The 18,948-nt window shown below is 46.1% G+C and overlaps 1 protein-coding gene across 2 annotated transcripts in view; it reads left to right on the top strand.

Moving 5' to 3' along the window:
• Positions 1-5,420: 5,420 nt before the first annotated feature.
• INTS4 (integrator complex subunit 4) overlaps positions 5,421-18,948 on the top strand; it is a 35,921-nt gene continuing 22,393 nt past the window's right edge. The window contains exons 1-8 of one of the 2 annotated variants that reach the window (XM_033146017.1): positions 5,421-5,573; positions 6,849-7,046; positions 11,875-11,992; positions 12,481-12,587; positions 14,026-14,211; positions 15,395-15,445; positions 16,826-16,914; positions 18,146-18,266. In XM_033146017.1, the coding sequence (XP_033001908.1) occupies positions 5,517-5,573; positions 6,849-7,046; positions 11,875-11,992; positions 12,481-12,587; positions 14,026-14,211; positions 15,395-15,445; positions 16,826-16,914; positions 18,146-18,266 (927 nt within the window). In that variant the 5' untranslated portion in view covers positions 5,421-5,516. The remainder of the gene's footprint in view (positions 5,574-6,848; positions 7,047-11,874; positions 11,993-12,480; positions 12,588-14,025; positions 14,212-15,394; positions 15,446-16,825; positions 16,915-18,145; positions 18,267-18,948) is intronic. The other variant, XM_033146018.1, reaches the window with a different exon arrangement.

Raw genomic sequence — 18,948 nt, 5'->3', positions numbered from 1 at the left:
CAGTGGTAGGTCCCACACCTCACCTGTAAAATCCAGTCTTCGGCAGCATCTCCGGGCAAGACTGGGAATTTCCCCTGCCTGAAACTCCACAAAGCTGCTGCCAGTCAGTGTAGACAAATATTGAGCTAGAGGGGCTAGTGGTCTGATTTGGCATAAGGCATGTTCCTATGTTCTTATATCCAATGGGTTGGTGCTTCAAAATAAGGGGACCTCAGCTGCTGATAATATTGCATGCTGGAATGACCTGAGAACTTTGCTCCTGACAGCAGCTCGGCCGATCTCCAGCACATTTGGGGCAAGGGTGGATTTCCCAGTTCCCAAGTCCTACTGGAGTTAATTTTTCTTGATTCAGAGGCATGCATCTTGGCTATATCTGTCTCACCTGCTTCTCCTGTAATTTTCACCTGGATTCGTACTGTTGCAAGGGAAATACTGTACAGGCAACTCCCAGTTTACAGGCACTGAAATTGCATATGCAGTGGTACCTTGGTTCTCGAACTTAATCCGTTCCGGGAGTCCGTTCGACTCCCAAAACGGTTCGAAAACCAAGGCACGGTTTCTGGTTGGCTGCAGGAGCTTCCTGCACTCAAGCGGAAGCCACATCGGACGTTTGGCTTCCGAAAAACGTTCACAAACCGGAACACTTGCTTCTGGCTTTGTGGTGTTTGGGAGCCAATTTGTTCGTCGACTAAGTCGTTAGGGAACCAAGGTATGACTTTATTTGAAACAAACCTGCTCAGTGGCCTGCAAACAAGCCGCGGAGCGAGGCTGCTCCGCCCCGCGGCCCGTCCAGGGCCCACCCGCCGGCGCTGCTGCGGGGCTGCCCCGTCCCTGCTGCTCGAGCCGCCGCGGAAGCAGCAGCGCTGGCCCAGACGAATACGCATGCGCGAAATGTCACATGTGCGCACTCCGTCTGGGCCGGTGCTGCTGCTTCCGCGGCGACCTTGCGAGCCCGTCGAGCGAAAAGGCGGCTTGTGGGGCTGCTGCGCGTGATCAGCAGCTTGTGGGGGGCTGCCAATCGCGCACGGCAGCCCCACAAGCCACCTTTTTCCTCCACGGGCACACATTGTCACAAAAGCGGCGGCGGCCCTGCAACATAGTGCACATGCGCAACATTTCGCACATGCGTACTCTGTTCTGACGTTGCGTCGTGACTTCCTCCGCGTCTGGCCCCATTAGCTAAAGTGGTGCTTCAGGTTAAGAACAGTTTCAGGTTAAGAACGGCCCTCCAGAACGAATTAAGTTCTTAACCCGAGGTACCACTGTATTCCTATTGTTTTATTTGATTGGGGGGAGGGCAGCTGCCAGTATGTGATTGAACCCTACCCAAAAATAGCAATGGTTTGGAAATTCTAAGTGTGCTCAACCAGGTACGTCTTTTCTTTGTGGTCTACAAACATCACCATTGCCCCCCCCCAACCTGCCACCAGCACTACTGCTATATTAGCCCTCATGAGCAGCCTTTGTATTTATTTTTGAGACTTGAGGCCGCTTCTCGATTTAGTATCCTTGTTCTTTAGGGATATTTGAACAAATCACATGCCTTGGATTACCGGTACTTTATATTTACTTTTGAACTCGAGTGCTGTCTTCCGTCATAGCACAGCATGTCTGTTTCCGCTTAACTGGCATTTATTTGTTCTGCAAAGGACTGAGTATATGCAATACATTTAGAGTGCCTTTAAAGAGTGTTTTCTCCTCCCAAAGATGCCTGGGAACTGTAGTTTGCCCCTCACAAAGCTACGATTCCCAGCACCCTTTAGTTAAATTTCCCAGAATTCCTGCGTGGGCAGGGGAGTGATTTAAATGTCTACGCAAAGACTCTGCAGCGTGCAGGTTTCTGCAGCTGCAAGAGCAAAAATACTGCAGAATGGAACGCATAAGGGCAAAGTTATGAGGGTGGAATCAGGTGTTTAGAAACTTTTGAAACCTGAAGATGGGTTAGGTAAAGGTAAAGGGGCCCCTGACCAACTCTGGGGTTGCGGCGCTCATCTCGCTCTATAGGCCGAGGGAGCCGGCATTTGTCCGCAGACAACTTCCGGGTCATGTGGCCAGCATGACTAGGCTGCTTCTGGCGAACCAGAGCAGCGCACACAAACGTTGTTTACCTTCCCGCCAGAGTGGTACCTATTTATCTACTTGCACTTTGACGTGCTTTCGAACAGCTAGGTGGGCAGGAGCAGGGACCGAGCAACAGGAGCTCACTCTGTGGCAGGGATTCGAACGGCCGACCTTCTGATCAGCAAGCCCTAGACTCTATGGTTTAGACCACAGCACCACCTGGATCCAGATGGGTTAGGATGCAATAATATCTGTCAGGCTCAGAGACGAGTGTAGACACAAATATTGAAAAAGCAGTGCGGGGAGCATTTTTATGACTTCCCATGAAACTCCGTAACTGTCCTTAAGGTGGCTATTCTTGCACAAAGGAACTTGCAACAGAGATTGCAACATGAAGTCGTGAAGTTTACAACACATGAAGAGGTTCACTTGTGGATTGAATTCACTGGTGCTAGGATGTCCATGTTACCGTCGCAACTGAGATTTTTGGAATATTAAGTGGTATAAAAATGCAAATAAATAAATAAATAACCTGACTTATTTTTTTGCACGTGTGTGTGAATGACCACTATTAAATTCATAATGACCACCGTTCATACTTATCTGCATGGCAATTTCTTCTGTGTTCACGATTGACAATTTGCCCAAGGCCCTCACCAACCAGGAATATGTGTTTGCTGTTCTGTTTGCACAACACTTGTACTTGTGCAACGAAACCTGCCCCTCCTTTTCTCTGCAGCTCCCCCCCCCCCCCGCCACCATGTATCCTTGAAACCTGGGGGAGGGCAGAGACACAAGAGGAAGGTGAAGTCCTGTTGCATGACTGTGTATTTCCTCTTGCACATTACTGGTTACACCCAATAGCTCTAATTAAACATTAAGCGTTCTGTGCCGGACACTGAGCAAGATCTGTTATCGCTCACCTGGTGTCACATTTAATTTGAGTCCAAGTTTAAGCCACTCTGCAAGTTACAGGTGAAACTCGAAAAATTAGAATATCGTGGAAAGGTTCATTTCTTTCAGTAATTCAACTTAAAAGGTGAAACTAATATATGAGATAGACTCACGACATGCAAAGCTAGCTATGTCAAGCCTTTATTTGTTACAATTGTGATGATTATGGCGTACAGCTGATGAAAACCCCATCAGCTGTATGCCATAATCATCACAATTATAACAAACAAAGGCTTGACATATCTCGCTTTGCATGTCATGAGTCTATCTCATATATTAAACTCCAGTAGCTAATGAAAACAATTGCTTACATAAATGGACTTTTCCACGATATTTTAATTTTTCGAGTTTCACCTCTATATTCAATTATGGGGTGGAGTAAGAGGACAGAGTTTATCACTGCAGACAGATGGAGGTGCATTTTTCAGTGCTTCAACACATTTTAAAAAACCAGCTTTCTGCATGTAGAAGACTAGCACGTCAGGGAGATGCCTGTTCTCAATTTCCCTTTGCCATACCCTTGTTTTCTGCATGTGGGGTCCTTTTTATGCAAAGTACTGTAACAGGCCGGCTCCCTCGGCCTGTAGAGCGAGATGAGCGCCGCAACCCCAGAGTCGGACACGACTGGACTTGATGGTCAGGGGTCCCTTTACCTTTACTTTTTACTGTAACAGGGGGTCCTTTGAGCACCCCCAATTGCCTAATGTTGGCTCCCATAGGTTCAGCTCGGAGGTCACAAGCAAGAGACTTCAGTCAGGAGATAGAAGCCAAACAGCAGCCAGTAAGAATGATCTTTATTGTTGCAACAAGACTTCACACTAACACAAAGACGAAGCAGCCACAAGCCCTGAGCAATGGTTACATCAGTATTTTAAAGTTTCCCAAAGATTCCCATAATACATCATCAAGACATCATATATATCACAGGGAGGACCCAGGTGGCACTGTGGTCTAAACCCCTGAGCCTCTGGGGCTTGCCGATCAGAAGAGTGGTGGTTCAAATCCCTCCTCACTTTCTGCCCAGTAACATACAGTACTAGAAATTATGACACTGTCTCTCTCACACACAGTATGAAGTGCTACAGTCCAGTATTTACTCACTTGTAGTTTAACTCTTTATTCTAATTTAAGTCCTTTCAGTTGCTGGATTCAAATCCTAGAGGCCTGACCTGAAATGTCACTCTAAATGGGGCGGGGGCTAGAAGGCACCACATGCAAGTAAACAAAAATAAAATATAGACTGAAAATGGGACTGAAGAAAAGTTTTATAAAATAGTAAGCTGCTGTTATCAGAAGCCCTGGAGAGATTTTTTTTTTTCCTGGAGGGGGAAAAAACAGCTCTCTTGTGTTGCTGAAGAATACCTTTACCAAAACATGCTGGCATTTCATAACAGCATTTTTTCCTATTTTATAAAAGTAATTTGTTAAGGTCCTGCTTGCAGGCTTCTAGTTGGGCCACCATGAGAACAAGATGCTGGTCTAGGTGGGCCACGGACTTGATGAAGGGAAACCCAGCCAGATGGGCGGGGTATAAATAATAAAATTATTATTATTATTATTAGGCAGAGGCCGTTCTGATGTTCTTATTTCTGTCTCCCTTTAAAAATTTGATCCCTTAAGTTGTTGTTGTTGTTGTTCAGTCGTTCAGTCGTGTCCGACTCTTCGTGACCCCATGGACCAGAGCACGCCAGGCATCCCTTAAGTAGCAGGATTTAAAAGCAAGCAAGCAAATAAATAAATAAATAAATCCGTGCCTTTGAGCATGTGCAGAGCGCCCTTACATCACAACCACCTCCATTTCTACCCACGCATAAGGCAGCATTCCAAGAAATGCTGGCCCCGCCCCTCTCCGTCCGCCCCGCCCCCTTTTTGCTGCTTCCGAGCCTACAGTCTGTTTGCCCAACAAGGAGCTACAGTCTCAAGTGACCTTTTGTTTATAGACACTTCCGTGTCCTCATCGCATGCATAAAATCCCTTGCGGGGCAAGAGTGGTGGCTGTTAAATAGGAGCCACCAAACTTATATACTGTACATAAAAAACAAATAGCCAAGCATCCAGAAGGAGCTTAGAGCGCTGCCTGAAACAGCCAAGCAACTGAAGGTTTCTTTGCAAATGATTTTCCAATAACCATGCCCTTCGCCTTAAAAACAGGTGTGTGCGTTTGGGCAGTGGCAGATTAATTGAGACGTTCACGTCTTTCCTTGGTGCAACGGCCCCTGCGAGCTTTCAAGGCGCCGCAGTCTTCTCCGGCTTTACTCGAATTCTTAACATGGATATATAAGATTAAGAATATTTCCTATTTACAGTATTTCCTCCCCTCTTCGTCTCCACACGCGGAGGAGTCTCATGGCTGCGATTGGAAGCCCGAAGTAGAAGGACGGAAGGCTGAAGAACCTTATCCCTTTGGCGTATACGCGCAGCGGGAGGGAGAGAAGGAAAGGGGAGAGGACGGTGGCCGGCGGGGCTCAGCTGGCGCCGGAAAGCGAAATAGCAGGACCGTCATGGCGGCGCACCTGAAGAAACGGGTGTACGAAGAGTTCAGCAAAGTGGTGGTCCAGGTAACCGGCGGGGCCTTGGAAGTGGGGTGGGGAAGGAAGGGGAGAGGGGGCGAAACCTGTAAAGCTTCTTCGTCTCCCATCCATGGCGAGGACAATGTCGCGCAGTGGTTAGAGTGGCAGGCTTAGGGACCTGGGTTCAAATCCTCCCACTCGAAGCTCACTGAGTGTTACCTCGGTGCGGGTGGGGCGGGGAGGTAGCTGCGCTTGCCTCTCATCCTGACCCTACCTCACAGGGTTGTTGTAGGGATTAAACCATGGCCTCTTAGAAGTGGGAGGGATGGTTTCAGTGCATTTATTTTTCCTCTTGGCCTTAATGTTTATACGTGGGGCCTTTTGTTTGGTTGGTAGTAAGTCGATTTGGGTTACCCTGGGACAGATGAAAAGTGGCTACCAAATTCATAATGATAATGATACTGTAGTAACGATAATAATAATTAATAATGGTGGTAGAGAACTGTGCATGTTATTTGGAGCTCCTTGGAGGAGAAAAGCGAGGCGTAAATGCAGTGAGTAAATGAATGTTAAGGGGCAACGACTGAGAAGCTAATACGCAGAAAGAGGCCCTCTGGGTAGGTTGCAGGTTCATTACGCTTGCTAGAATTGGTCACTCTTACAATTTGCCAGCTGATTTCTTGGCGGGAGTTGTGAGGTGAGCAGAAAACCTGCAGGCGAAAGGATGCCTTTCTGGTAATCACCTCTGTCTGCGTGTTGGGAAAGCTTTATCTGTTGGATTTCTGCCTGGCGAATGATTTGAGAGCTCAGAATCTGCTCATCAAGAAGTGAAATCGGATCCTTCCTCCAGGTCTTGGAATGTGATGCTGTAACATTTGGCATTCAGGGTGTTTTTTTAAAACCTCTTGTTTTGAGAGCTACCTTTGAAAGGCAGCATCTCTTCTCTGTGGCAATTTATTTAATGTTCTTCCCAGAGGGGCTTACCTGATGCCAGCCTTGTCATTGTTTCAGTACCAGGCAAAGGTAGGGTTAGTGAAAAGTGAAAATCCTGACAGATGTGTAGTATTTTTATTGTAACCCACTTTGGGACTTTCTTAGTGGGCAGTAAAGTACAAATCTAATGAATGTAACCCTTTTCCACAGTTCCCCTAATTTGGTGAGCTGCTAAAGGCTCATAGGATGTTGTAGACAAGTGAAGTATCGCGAAGCTATAATAACAGCAATAAGGAAGTTACTCTGCAACAACTTGTGGAGAACAAGTTAATACTGCTGCTCTTGTTTGTTCGTGTGTGAATGCAGCCTAACACAGCGTTCGTATTTCAGCAACAGCAGCATGAGGAAATTTCAGCGAAGAAACTCCGACTGACCAAACCAAGTAAGTCGGCCGCACTCCATGTGGATCTGTGCAAGGCCACTTCGCCAGCGGATGCTTTGCAGTACCTCCTTCAGTTTGCTCGGAAGCCAGTGGAAGCCGAAAGTGTGGAAGGAGTGGTCAGAATCTTGCTGGAGCATTATTACAAGGTAGGGCCAAGTGGCGATATCTCACGGTATCGCAAGGTGTCTTGGGGGCAAAAACCAGTCAATTTCTAGGGATTTTAAGAATGAAAATTAAATGGTAAGTAGTTGAAGGAGCGTCTCCACCTCCATTGTTCTGCCCGGACACTGAGGTCCAGTGCCGAGGGCCTTCCGGCGGTTCCCTCGCTACGAGAAGCCAAGTTACAGGGAACCAGGCAGAGGGCCTTCTCGGTAGTGGCACCCGCCCTGTGGAACGCCCTCCCACCAGATGTCAAAGTGAAAAACAACTACCAAACTTTAAGAAGACATCCGAAGGCAGCCCTGTTTAGGGAAGCTTTTAATGTTTAATATATTATTGCATTTTAATATTCTGTTGGAAGCCGCCCAGAGTGGCTGGGGAGACCCCAGCCAGATGGGCAGGGTATAAATAAATTATTATTGTTGTTGTTGTTGTTGTTGTTGTCATTTGAGGATATTGTTTGCTACTGCACAGGTGACAGTGGTTGAGAAGAACAGTATTGAAAGTCTACTTTTATGTAAATTCTGCAATGGATACCGCACACCCAGATAGCGTTGGTTTGTGAAGGCTTTATTTTTATTTATTTTTTAAAGATTTTATTATTTTACCATAAAACAAAACAAGAACAACATTAAACATACCTAAACACAATAAAAACATAATACACAATCAACAATATAAAACACAACAATACCATACAAAAAAGAAAACTTATACAAACCTTGCCAAATACTTATCTTAGTTTCTCCACTTATTTTTACTTCTTAGGGGGACTTCCCCTGGTCCCTCCTCTGCCTTCAAAAACATATATACTCTTTAGGTAGCTTCATTTCTTTTCCCATTAACTCATGCTCAATATCCTAATGTTCTTTAAATTTATCTAAACCAATATATTTCTTAACTTATATTCTGTATCTTAACACCTTCTTATACAAATAGATCTATCACATCAAAATTTCTTCTAAGACCATTATAACTAACCTTAAACTTCTAAAGCCGATTCTTTTATATATTTCTGCACAAATATTCAAACATTCAATTTAACATGCTTAACTAAATAGTCCTTAAATTTCTTCCAATCTTGCGACACCTTCTCCTCCCTCTGGTCTCGGATTCTGGCGGTCAGGTCTGCGAGCTCCATATACTCCATCAGCTTCATCTGCCATTCTTCAATTGTCGGTATCTCTTCACCCTTCCAAGTTCTTGCCAATAAAATTCTAGCCGCTGTCGTGGCATACATAAAAAATACTCTATCCTGACTGGGTATCTCTTCGTTGGTCATGCTCAAAAGAAATGCCTCTGGTTTCTTACAAAAGGTAATTTTCATTACCTTCTTAAGCTCATTATAAATCTTATCCCAGAAGGCCTTTACCCCTGAACATGACCACCACATATGATAAAAGGTACCTTTCGATGATTTACATTTCCAACACACATCCGACATTTTAGAATTCATTCTGGCTAACTTAACTGGTGTCAGATACCATCTATATATCATTTTCATTACATTTTCTCTTAAGCTATTACATGCAGTGAAATTGATACCTTTCCGCCATAATCTCTCCCAGTCATCCATCATAATGTTATGACCCACATCTTTTGCCCAATCTATCATTGTTGATTTAACCAATTCGTCTTTCGTATGCCACTCTAGCAACAAATTATACATCTTGGAAAGGTTTTTAGAGTTCGATTCGATCAGTTCTGTTTCCAGTTTTGATTTTTCCACTTGAAAACCAATTTTTTTGTCTAATTTAAATGTTTCATGTACCTGGTGATATTGCAGCCAGTCGGGGACTTGACTTTTGACTTGATCGTAACTTTTCAACTTAAATGAGTCCCCTTCCTGCTGCAATATGTCCATGTATCGTAACCAACTTGCAGACATGTTTGGTCTCTTATAGGCCTTGGCCTCCACTGGTGATATCCATCTAGGAGTCTTTCTCTCCAGCAAGTCTTTATACCTAATCCAAACCTGATACAGAGATTTCCTGATTATGTGACTCTTAAATGTTCTGTGAATTTTAACTTTGTCATACCAAAGGTATGCATGCCAACCAAACATGTTATCGTGTCCTTCCAAGTCCAACACATCTACATTCTCTAATTTAAACCAGTCTTTTAACCAGCAAAAGGCCACTGCTTCAAAATAAAGTCTTAAATCCGGCAGGGCAAAGCCTCCTCTCTCTTTAGAGCAGTGGTGGCGAACCTATGGCACGCGTGCCAGATTTGGCACGCAGAGCCCTCACTGCTGGCACGCGCACCATCGGCCCATCTGTGCTGCTGTTGTTGTTTTTCCCCCAGGCTTGCGTCCACTGTTGCCTGCCCGCACTCGCCGGGGCTGCTGGCCACGCAGAGCCGCCTCTCCCGGCGGAGCTGCGCCCAGGGTGCGAAGGCGGCGGCGGCTTGCCTCGCTGCCGGCACGCCTGGCAAGGCGAGCAGCGCCAAATCCACCCTCTCGAGCAAGAAGGCAGCCCGGGCCCAGGATCAGGCGGGCGCCAAGGCCGGCGGGAGGCAGCCCGGTGGCGAGCCAAGCAAAGGCAGGAAGGGCAAGCGATGTGCCTCCTTGGCCCCGCCGGGTTCCCTGGCACCGGCCGCTGGGCTGGGCAGCGGATCCGGCGCCAGGAACAGCCACACGGACAGCAGCTCCGACCTGTCCGACTGCCCGTCCGAGCCGCTCTCCGACGAGCAGAGGCTGGCTCAGGCCGCCAGCAGCGATGCGGAATCCGGCACCGGCTCCAGCGATCGGGAATGCGAGCAGCCGCAGCCAGCGCCCGCTCTGCCACCGGGGCCAGGCGTCGCCCCTCAGCCTGCCTCGCCTCCTTTGAGCGCCGCCAGCAAAGGGCCGGCAGCGTGCCACCCCCACCGCCCCCATAGCGACGCCCCTGCGGGTGGGCTCCCGTCTGCGGGGACTGCGGCTTGCTGGAGAGGCTGGGGGATTTGGGGGCTGGGGGATTTGGGGGGCACCGGCGGGGGCTTGGCAGAAGCTGCCCAGGTGTGGAGGTCCTTGAGGAAAGGGTTGGCTGGGGAAGGAGCTCGGTGGAGCCCCTTCTTCTCGGCGAAGGAGTGGTGCAGGCTCTGCGGCGACTTCAGAGGCTCGCCGAGGCTGGTGCCATTCAAAGTCTCCATAGTCCCGGCTGCCTAAGAAGACGCCAGGGAGGGGCGGACACTTGAGGCTCCTCGAGCCCTTCCCGAGCGCAGGAGTGTGAGTGGCGAAGGCGACGGTCCTCCCGGCAGAGCCCCGCAGCAACAGCGCCTTCCTCTAGTTTTCGCCTTTGCTCTCTCATCACTCCTGCTTCCTCCTTGCCCGCCACAAAGCTCACACTTTTTCCTCGGTCTGATTCAGCAAGACGGGCTCTCCTCCACCCCTCGGTCAGAAAACACAAACACACACAAAGCACAATCGGTGGCAATCTTCCTCCCCCCCCCCCCCCAGCCCCACAGATCTTTCCAATCCGCTCGATGCAGCTCACGGTAACGTTGCACCCTGCAACATCGACTCCCTTCCCCCCAAAAAAGCTCAGCAGCTTTGGGGCGCCCCCCAAAAGCAAAGCAGCTTTTGTGCAACCCCCCCAAAAAAGCTCCAAAACTTTGGTCGGCAGCTCCCCCCAAAAAAGCTCAACAAGTTTGGGCACCTTGTGATAAATAAGTGGTTTTTGGTTTACAGTTTGGGCACTCGGTCTCTAAAAGGTTCGCCACCACTGCTTTAGAGTCTGTCAAAACCTTAAACTTAATTCTCGGCTTTTTGCCCTGCCATATAAACTTCGATAAGTCCCTTTGCCATATCTTAAAACAGTCCATTTTATCCAAAATTGGTATGGCTTGGAATAAAAACAGCATCCTTGGTAGGACATTCATTTTAATCGCGGCTATTCTTCCCATTAACGACAGTTTCAATCTTGTCCATATCTCGAGATCTTTCTTTATCTCTATCCACAGTTTTTCATAATTATCTTTGTACAGGTTCACGTTTTTTGCTGTGAGATTGATACCTAGATATTTTACAGATTTAACAAAGTTGAGGCCTGTGCCATCTTGTAATCTTTGTATCTGTTCTGCACTCATATTTTTACTTAAAACTTTGGTTTTCTGTTTATTTAATTTGAAGCCAGCTACACGTCCAAATTGTTCAATTAATTCCAAGGCTTTGGGGACACTGCTTTCTGGTTCTTGTAGGGATAACATCAAATCATCTGCAAAGGCGCGTAGTTTGTATTCTTTCTCTCCCACCCTGATTCCTTTTATCTGTTTCTCTTTTCGTAACATATTTAAAAGGACCTCCAGGACCGTAATAAATAATAAAGGGGAGATAGGGCACCCTTGTCTTGTTCCTTTTTCAACTTCAATTTCCTCCGATATCACACCATTTACTATTATTTTTGCTCTTTGTTCTGTATAAATGGCTTTAATACCATTTAAGAATCTTTCTCCAACTTCCATCTTTTCCAAATTCTTTTTCATAAACATCCAAGATATCTTGTCAAAGGCTTTCTCCGCGTCAATAAACAATAGTGCTGCCTCTGTATTTATGTTTCTTTCCAGTTTTTCTAGAATGTCCACAATAATTCTTGTATTGTTGCTTATTTGTCTTCCTGGAAGGAAACCCGCTTGATCTTTATGTATATAATCTTTCAGCACTCTTTTTAATCTTGTAGCCATAACATTTGCAAAAATTTTGTAATCCACGTTCAAAAGGGAAATTGGACGATAATTTTTCATTTGCATTCTATCTGTATCTGGTTTTGGGATCAGTGTGATAAAGGCTTCTTGTTTGTGAAGGCTTTAGTCCTCCTTTTTCTCTTATTGTCATCCTAGGAGAATGATCCTTCTGTGAGGTTGAAGGTTGCTTCCTTGCTGGGTTTGCTGACAAAGACTCCAGGCTTTTCTCCTGACTGCATTCTGGACGATGCCATCAACACACTCCAAAATGAGAGTAGGTGATATTTTTCAAACGGAGTCTGGTGAGGTGTACAAATCCTTCCAAATTTCATTTTGTTGGGGGTGGGGGTTGTTGCACGTGCACACTGCTAAATCATGGCTTGGCATAGTGTGTTGGCTGAACCTTGGCTCATGGTTTAGCTCTCTGCAGGCTCAGTGCAAGCTTGCAACCAAAGTTTATGAAACCGGTTCAGAAAAGTGGCAAGACTTACCATAAGAAGTGAACGAAACAGAATCGCTGGCGTTTCTCCATTTGGCAGAGCAGATGGAAAAACTAGAAGACCGGTCTTCGTATTAATAGAAAGCCCGTGTGATATTTCAGAATGGTGTTTGGAAATTCAAGTGAAGAGTTAAAATGATTGAATCAAATGGTTACCTGCTTAGATTCAGCGTACTTGCTGGGCATTTGCCTCCAGACCCGGGACATGAGTCAATGCAAGATGAAATAATGACTTTCTTTTTTTTTAACTGTTTTTTTTTAAGAGTCTCACCAAGTTCTTGCTCAGCTGCTGGATACCTTGTTGGTGATTGGAAAGAAGCTCCAAGAAAGCCCTGCTGTGAGGATGCGCCTGGTGGATGTTGCCTGCAAGGTAATTTGAACTATTAAATAATGAAATAAAAAATAAAAAATATCCTTCCAGTAGCACCTTAGAGACCAACTAAGATTGTTCTTGGTATGAGCTTTCGTGTGCATGCACACTTCTTCAGACGAAAGCTCATATCAAGAACAAACTTAGTTGGTCTCTAAGGTGCTACTGGAAGTATTTTTTTTTATTTTTTATTTTTTTTTGACTATGGCAGACCAACACGGCTACCTACCTGTAACTATTAAATAATGGAAAGACACTTGAAGGCAGCCCTGTTTAGGGAAGTTTTTAATGTTTAACGCTGTATTGTGTTTTTAATATTGGGTTGGGATCCGCTCAGAGTGGCTGGGGAAACCCAGTCAGATGGGTGGGGAATAAATAAATAATAACAATAATTATTATTATTATGAAAAGGTTTTTAGGTGGGTAGAAACTTCTTTCAGTCTGAAAGCAGCATGTCCCTGTGGGGATAGTAGGTAGGCTAGAGGCCAAAGGTGGGCAGAGCACTGGATGTAACTGGCAGTCGTCTACGTTCCAGCAAGGCAAAAGTCAAGAGGCTCTACATAGCAAGCACCCCTTTCCATCCATGCAACCAAGAGGCATTAATACAGTTCAAGGATGCTTTCCAGACTGGCAAAAAAAGGGCACAGAGTAGTGTAGGGAGGGAGCATGGCATGAGATGGAAAAGTGGCTTGGGGACAAGGTTTTTAAAAATAATAACAATCAACTTTTTGTTCCTTTTCTTGCACAGCCATACAACCTCTGGCACCAAAACTGTTCCAAAGATAACAAAACCAAGTAAAGCCAACCCACAAACAATAAACCAGACAGTGTATATATAGATTCACCAGTCTGCATAGTTATTTTCCTGAGGGTATGTCCCCTTTGAACAAATATAACTTAAGAGTTACATAATCCAGATATTTTTAAAGACCATTGGAACAGATTTAACAGCATTTTTTTCTTAACTGGTCTGCATTATGAAATCTGCCAGAAATATATCTCCACCCCCAACTGAACATAACCTTTGTGTCAATTACTCAGTTAATGTGCCATTTTACTATGCTTAACCCTTGTAAGATTTTTGCCAGTATATTGCTGCTGAGATTTGTTTATTTTTAATGTAAGATGTCCTGGTTTTCTGCTGGGTGTGTATGGAGATTTAATAAAGCCAATCCAGGTGGTTTTTTGACCCACCGCCCACAATTATTGCTGAAATTTCAATAAAAACCCTCTTCCCCAAATTTGGCAACATGCTTAAACTTCCACTGCATATTAGACCCAACGTCCCCAAGTTTGTTGCATCCCCAAACAAACCGGTCCATTGAAAAAAACCAAAACCCCAACAAGAACCCAACCTGAGGTTCCTTCAGTGAAGACAAAATGTCAGGAGAAGTTTGGGCTAATCTTTTCATTCATTTACTTCTTCCTTATTCCTCAGCATCTGACTGATTCCTCCCACGGGGTAAGGACCAAATGCCTCCTCCTGATTGGCTACCTTGGGACTGTGGAAAAAGGCACCTCGAAAGAAGTCGAAGTCCAGCCTCCCAAAGACGTCCAGAAGATCATTGGGGATCACTTCAGTGACCAGGATCCTCGGGTTAGAACTGCGGCTATAAAAGCAATGGTAAGTGTTGGGAGCGATGAGTTCAGCTTCCCTTAAATCAAAATCCTCCTTGAGTGTGGGGTGTGCATTGGAGTCTAGCAGGTGTTTCTGGGGTGAATTTAGCCACCATGAGGACTGTTGAGTGGCCAGCAGGCATAGCCATGGGATGGCAGCCTTCCCCCTTTGAGAAATTGGCCTGCCTTCCTATCTCTTACTCCCTTCTTGGGTAGCCTTCCATGAAAAGAAGCTGCTGACTAGGAAGTTGTTGGAGGGATTATAACAGGGGTCGGCAGCCTGCGGCCCTTGGGGGTCGTTTTTTAAACGGCCCCCCAAGCCGCCCCCAAACCGAGCAGCCCGCTTGGCGAGTCCCTGCGTGCTGCGCTAAACTGGCGCGGAGCGGGGACTCGCTTCTGCAGCACTGGAAATCGCGTCTACGCAGACGCCAGAAATCATTTCTGCGCAGGTGCGATCTGGCCCGTGGGAGTGAACCGGCCTAGGCAAGGTAAACCTTGCCGACCCCTGGATTATAATATTAAATTGGTTCTTTTTTGGGTGATAAGGAGAAGGTGTGGCTGAATCCTGGTGATGGAGTTCCACCTAAACATTAGGAAGAACTTCCTGACAGTGAGAGCTGTTTGACAGTGGAATTTGCTGCCAAGGAGTGAGGTGGAGTCTCCTTCTTTGGAGGTCTTTAAGCGGAGGCTTGACAGCCATCTGTCAGGAATGCTTTGATGGTGTTTCCTGCTTGGCAGGGGGTTGGACTGGATGGCCCTTGTGGTCTCTTCCAACTCTATGATTCTATGACTGCTAACGCTCATCCAGTCATCATAGGAAAGGACGACCAAGCAGCAACCTTGCGTTTGTGGCCTGATTTCGAGTCCCGCAGTGTTTAATGGGTCTGACTCCCGGGGGAAAGTGGACATAGGAGTGTTGCCTTAAGCACATAATGGACTCAGTTGCAGGATTTGGATGTTTAAGACGGAGCTCGTTGTAGAGGTGGAAAATAATCTTGTAAGGTTATCTCTGCAACTCTATTTATTTATTTATTAGTCTCCAGTGCTGATACCCTTAATAGCTAAACTCCAGTAGCAAATCCTTTAAGGACCTGCCCCTCTTGTGATATTTCCCACCCCTCCATTTTTTTTAAAAAAAGTGTTTTGTTTTGGGTACTATAATCACAATTTCTTTCGTTTTTTCCCTACAGTTGCAGCTGCATGAAAGGGGATTAAAGTTGCAGCAAACCATTTATAGCCAGGTAATTACTGTTTTCTGTGTGGAGGATGGCTGTGTCGCAAGACTCGCTTCAGGATATTTTCGTTCCTTACATTTTTAAATTGTAGCCAGTGCAGGCCCAGCATGAGCACCCAGCATGTTGGGGCAAATGCCAGGGGCCCTGGAGTTCCCACTGCAATTGAAGTTAGCTTTTTCTTCTTCTTCTTCCTTTATTTTTAAACCGTTCCCATTCTTTTAATAGCCCGACACTGAAAACCAGGAGTGACAAGCCTTCGGCCTGGGTGCCATGTGTGCTCCTCCAGGATTCTTTATCCAGCGCTTGGGTATCTCCGCTTGCGCGTGTTCTAAAATTAAAGCTGACTGCCGACCCTTAGCAAAAATTACCCAATCTGTGCCTTCTAATGACTGCAGCAGATTTGCGATCCTCTCCCTGCCACCAAGCACTGGGGGGAAAATATTGTGAAATGCAGTGTCTGCTGGCTTAGTGCTTGTTTGTTTTGAAACAGGAGAGCTGCTGGGTGTGAGCAAATTAATCATCTTGGGACCTCAAACCCAAAATAGCAAGCTTGCCAGCATTATTACCCAGATGATGAAAAGTTTGTCTTCCCCCTGGTGAAAAACAAGAATCTTAAGTTTTAAGCAGTGCAGGGGGGGCAGCCATTGATAATGATCATTGCATGATCCTTCCATCCTTCATTCTAGCAAGACCACTGATCCATAAAATGAAAGCAGTAAAGAATGTACTGCAGTCGCACAATCAATCTGTCAGTAGCTGAACTGGGTTCCACACAGTCACAAAAACAAAAACGCAAAATAAATAGCAAAAACAGCCAGATCTCAGCGTAACACTCAAAACGGAAGTGTGGCACTCAAATCGGAAGCGTAACGCTCAAAATGGAACATGTTCGGCTTCTGAAAAAGTTTGCAAACCGGAACACTTACATCTGGGTTTGCAGTGTTTGGGTTCCAAGTTTTTGAGTGCCAAGGCGTTTGAGAACCAAGGTACCACTGTATTTTCTTTATTTGCTAGTTATTTGCTAGTTCCTCCAGTTTGTATCCCGCAGATTACAGTGGACGCTCGGGTTGCGAACGTGATCCGTGCGGGAAGCACGTTCGCAACCCACAGCGTTCGCAACCCGCAGCGCCGCGTGCTTCTGTGCATGCACAAAGTGTGATTTAGCGATTTTGCGCATGCACGAGCTCCGAAACCTGGAAGTAACCCGTTCTGTTACTTCTGGGTTCAGCGCGGTGCGCAACCCAAAATCGCGCAACCTGAAGCAGCCGTAACCCGAGGTATGACTGTACAAAACCTCTTAAAAGAAACGAAGTGTAGCATGCAATATAAATTATTGGTGGAAGGACTTAGCGCTGATGGTAGCTAACTGGAGATCTTCCTTTTCAGGCATGCAAACTCTTAACCGACGACTATGAACAGGTCCGCAGTGCTGCGGTTCAGCTTACTTGGGTCCTCAGTCAGCTTTATCCAGAAAGGTATGCATGGAATACCTGGCAGTCCTAAATGAAGGGATGGGGAATCGGCTATGACCAGTCTTGTAAAGTTAAAAGGCTGCAAAGTTTTCTTTTGCCTGAGTTTCCATGCTGTGTGGGCATGGGTCAGAGAGTGAGAGAGAGAGTTGTCCTGCAGATAATCAAACAAACCGTGACTTATTTCTCCAAGGTCTGTTCTGTTTTCCTGCTTCTCTTTGCCTCAAGCCCCTTTAAAGCTTTTTCCAGCTGGCATCTCGAGTAAGGTAGTGAAACAAACCATGGTTAAGGAAGTGTTTTGTGGGGCTGCGTGTGATGTCAAACCACAGTTGAAAAAAACCAAGGTTTGTAATCCAGCACCAAACCATAGCGTCAAGTTGTGGTTTGTTGGCAGTAAACAACCCATAGTTAAACCACTGGGCAGAATGAGGACGCTCAAATGATGGTTTAATAAACTGTGGCCAAGCATAATGTGTAAACCAGGCATATGATATATCAAACTTAACTAAATGTTATGAAAACCATGGTTTGTTGGGGCTTTTGGTTTTAACTGGAAAAGCCTCAAAACCAGTATAGCACTTGGAGTGGTGTCCTGCAACACTTCGGCTCCGTATCTTCTCCCGTGCTTTTGCAGCGTTTCTCAAACGTCTCCTGCACAGCGGTGTGTGTGCCTTGTGCCTCAGAGCCTGCCAGCAATAAATTCCACAGAGTCCAGCTTCTTTCAAGTCAACAAGCTTTATTTACAGGCATATAAATCATGGACACTCCCGGGCTTACGGACGACATGTCTCCGCTCCGGTCAAAAGTGAAACCAGAACTGAACAGAAAATAAACAGTGCGTCACATAAATCACATAGGCTTCGCATACAGCAGAACTACCTGGATGTTGTGACATCATCCTCCCTGTGGGAGGGGCGAACTGTTGAGCTTATTTAACCCTGAAAGCTCCAAACCTCACAGCTTTATTTAAAAGTACTTTGGCTGTGGTTTTTTTCCAGCTTGGAGCCCTGGTTCCTCGGTGTTCACTTAATGAAACATGCCTTTTATTTACGCAAGCTAAATTGAGCAAGTGTGTTGGGTAGGATTCTTCAACCCTCTCTCCGTTCACAACATTGTAGGGAAAGGTATAGAAGATTCAACTCTCAGCCAAACCTGGCTCAGCGGGTGAGAACAAACCAAGGTATGATACATTGATACAGCACCTTGTCTCTCTTTCTCTTCCTCCCTATCCCTTCAGCATCGTGCCAATCCCTTCCTCCAACGAAGAAATCCGCCTAGTGGATGATGCATTTGGGAAGATTTGTCACATGGTCAGTGACGGCTCCTGGGTGGTGAGAGTACAAGCTGCTAAACTCTTGGTAAGTGCCTTTGCCCCCTGTCATCTCCTTATGCTGTTGGAAAAGAGAGCAAGCTGTCTGTCGGAACATGAAGTGCTAGTGGTTTGTGAAACCTCTGGAACATAAGAAGAGACCTGACTTCTGCATCAGGCCAAAGGCCTGCCTGGTCCAGCATCTTATTCTCACAGTGACCAACCAGATGCCTCCAAGGGAAGCCCACAAGCAAAACCTGACCAGAACAGCACACTCTGCTCTCGTAAAATTCCTAGCCACTTGTATTCAGAGGCATTCTGTCTCTTGACTGCGTAGCAGGGTTTCCCAAACTTGGGTCTCCAGCTGTTTTTGGACTACAACTCCCATCATCCCTCACTAGCAGGGCCAGTGGTCAGGGATGATGGGAATTGTAGTCCAAAACCAGCTGGAGACCCAAGCTTGGGAAACCCTGGTGTAGAGCATAGCCATCGTGACCACTAGACATTAATAGCCTCGGCCACTAAAGCGAGATGAGCGGCGCAACCCCAGAGCCGTCCGCAACTAGATTTAACGGTCAGGGGTCCCTTTACCTTTACCTTTACAACCTGTGTACAATGAAATTAAATGAGCCTCCCCCCCCAACACTCAATCTCTTATCGAACAACACACCAACTCGCAAGTTGATTTCACTATGTTATTTTTCGTTCGGCAGCCTAACAGCCAGGATTTT

Source organism: Lacerta agilis, chromosome 4, assembly GCF_009819535.1.
Source record: "Lacerta agilis isolate rLacAgi1 chromosome 4, rLacAgi1.pri, whole genome shotgun sequence".
In the NCBI taxonomy this organism is placed as follows: Eukaryota; Metazoa; Chordata; class Lepidosauria; order Squamata; family Lacertidae; genus Lacerta; species Lacerta agilis.
Note: the sequence above shows the minus strand (reverse complement) of the source record. Positions and strands in the feature narration are given on the sequence as shown.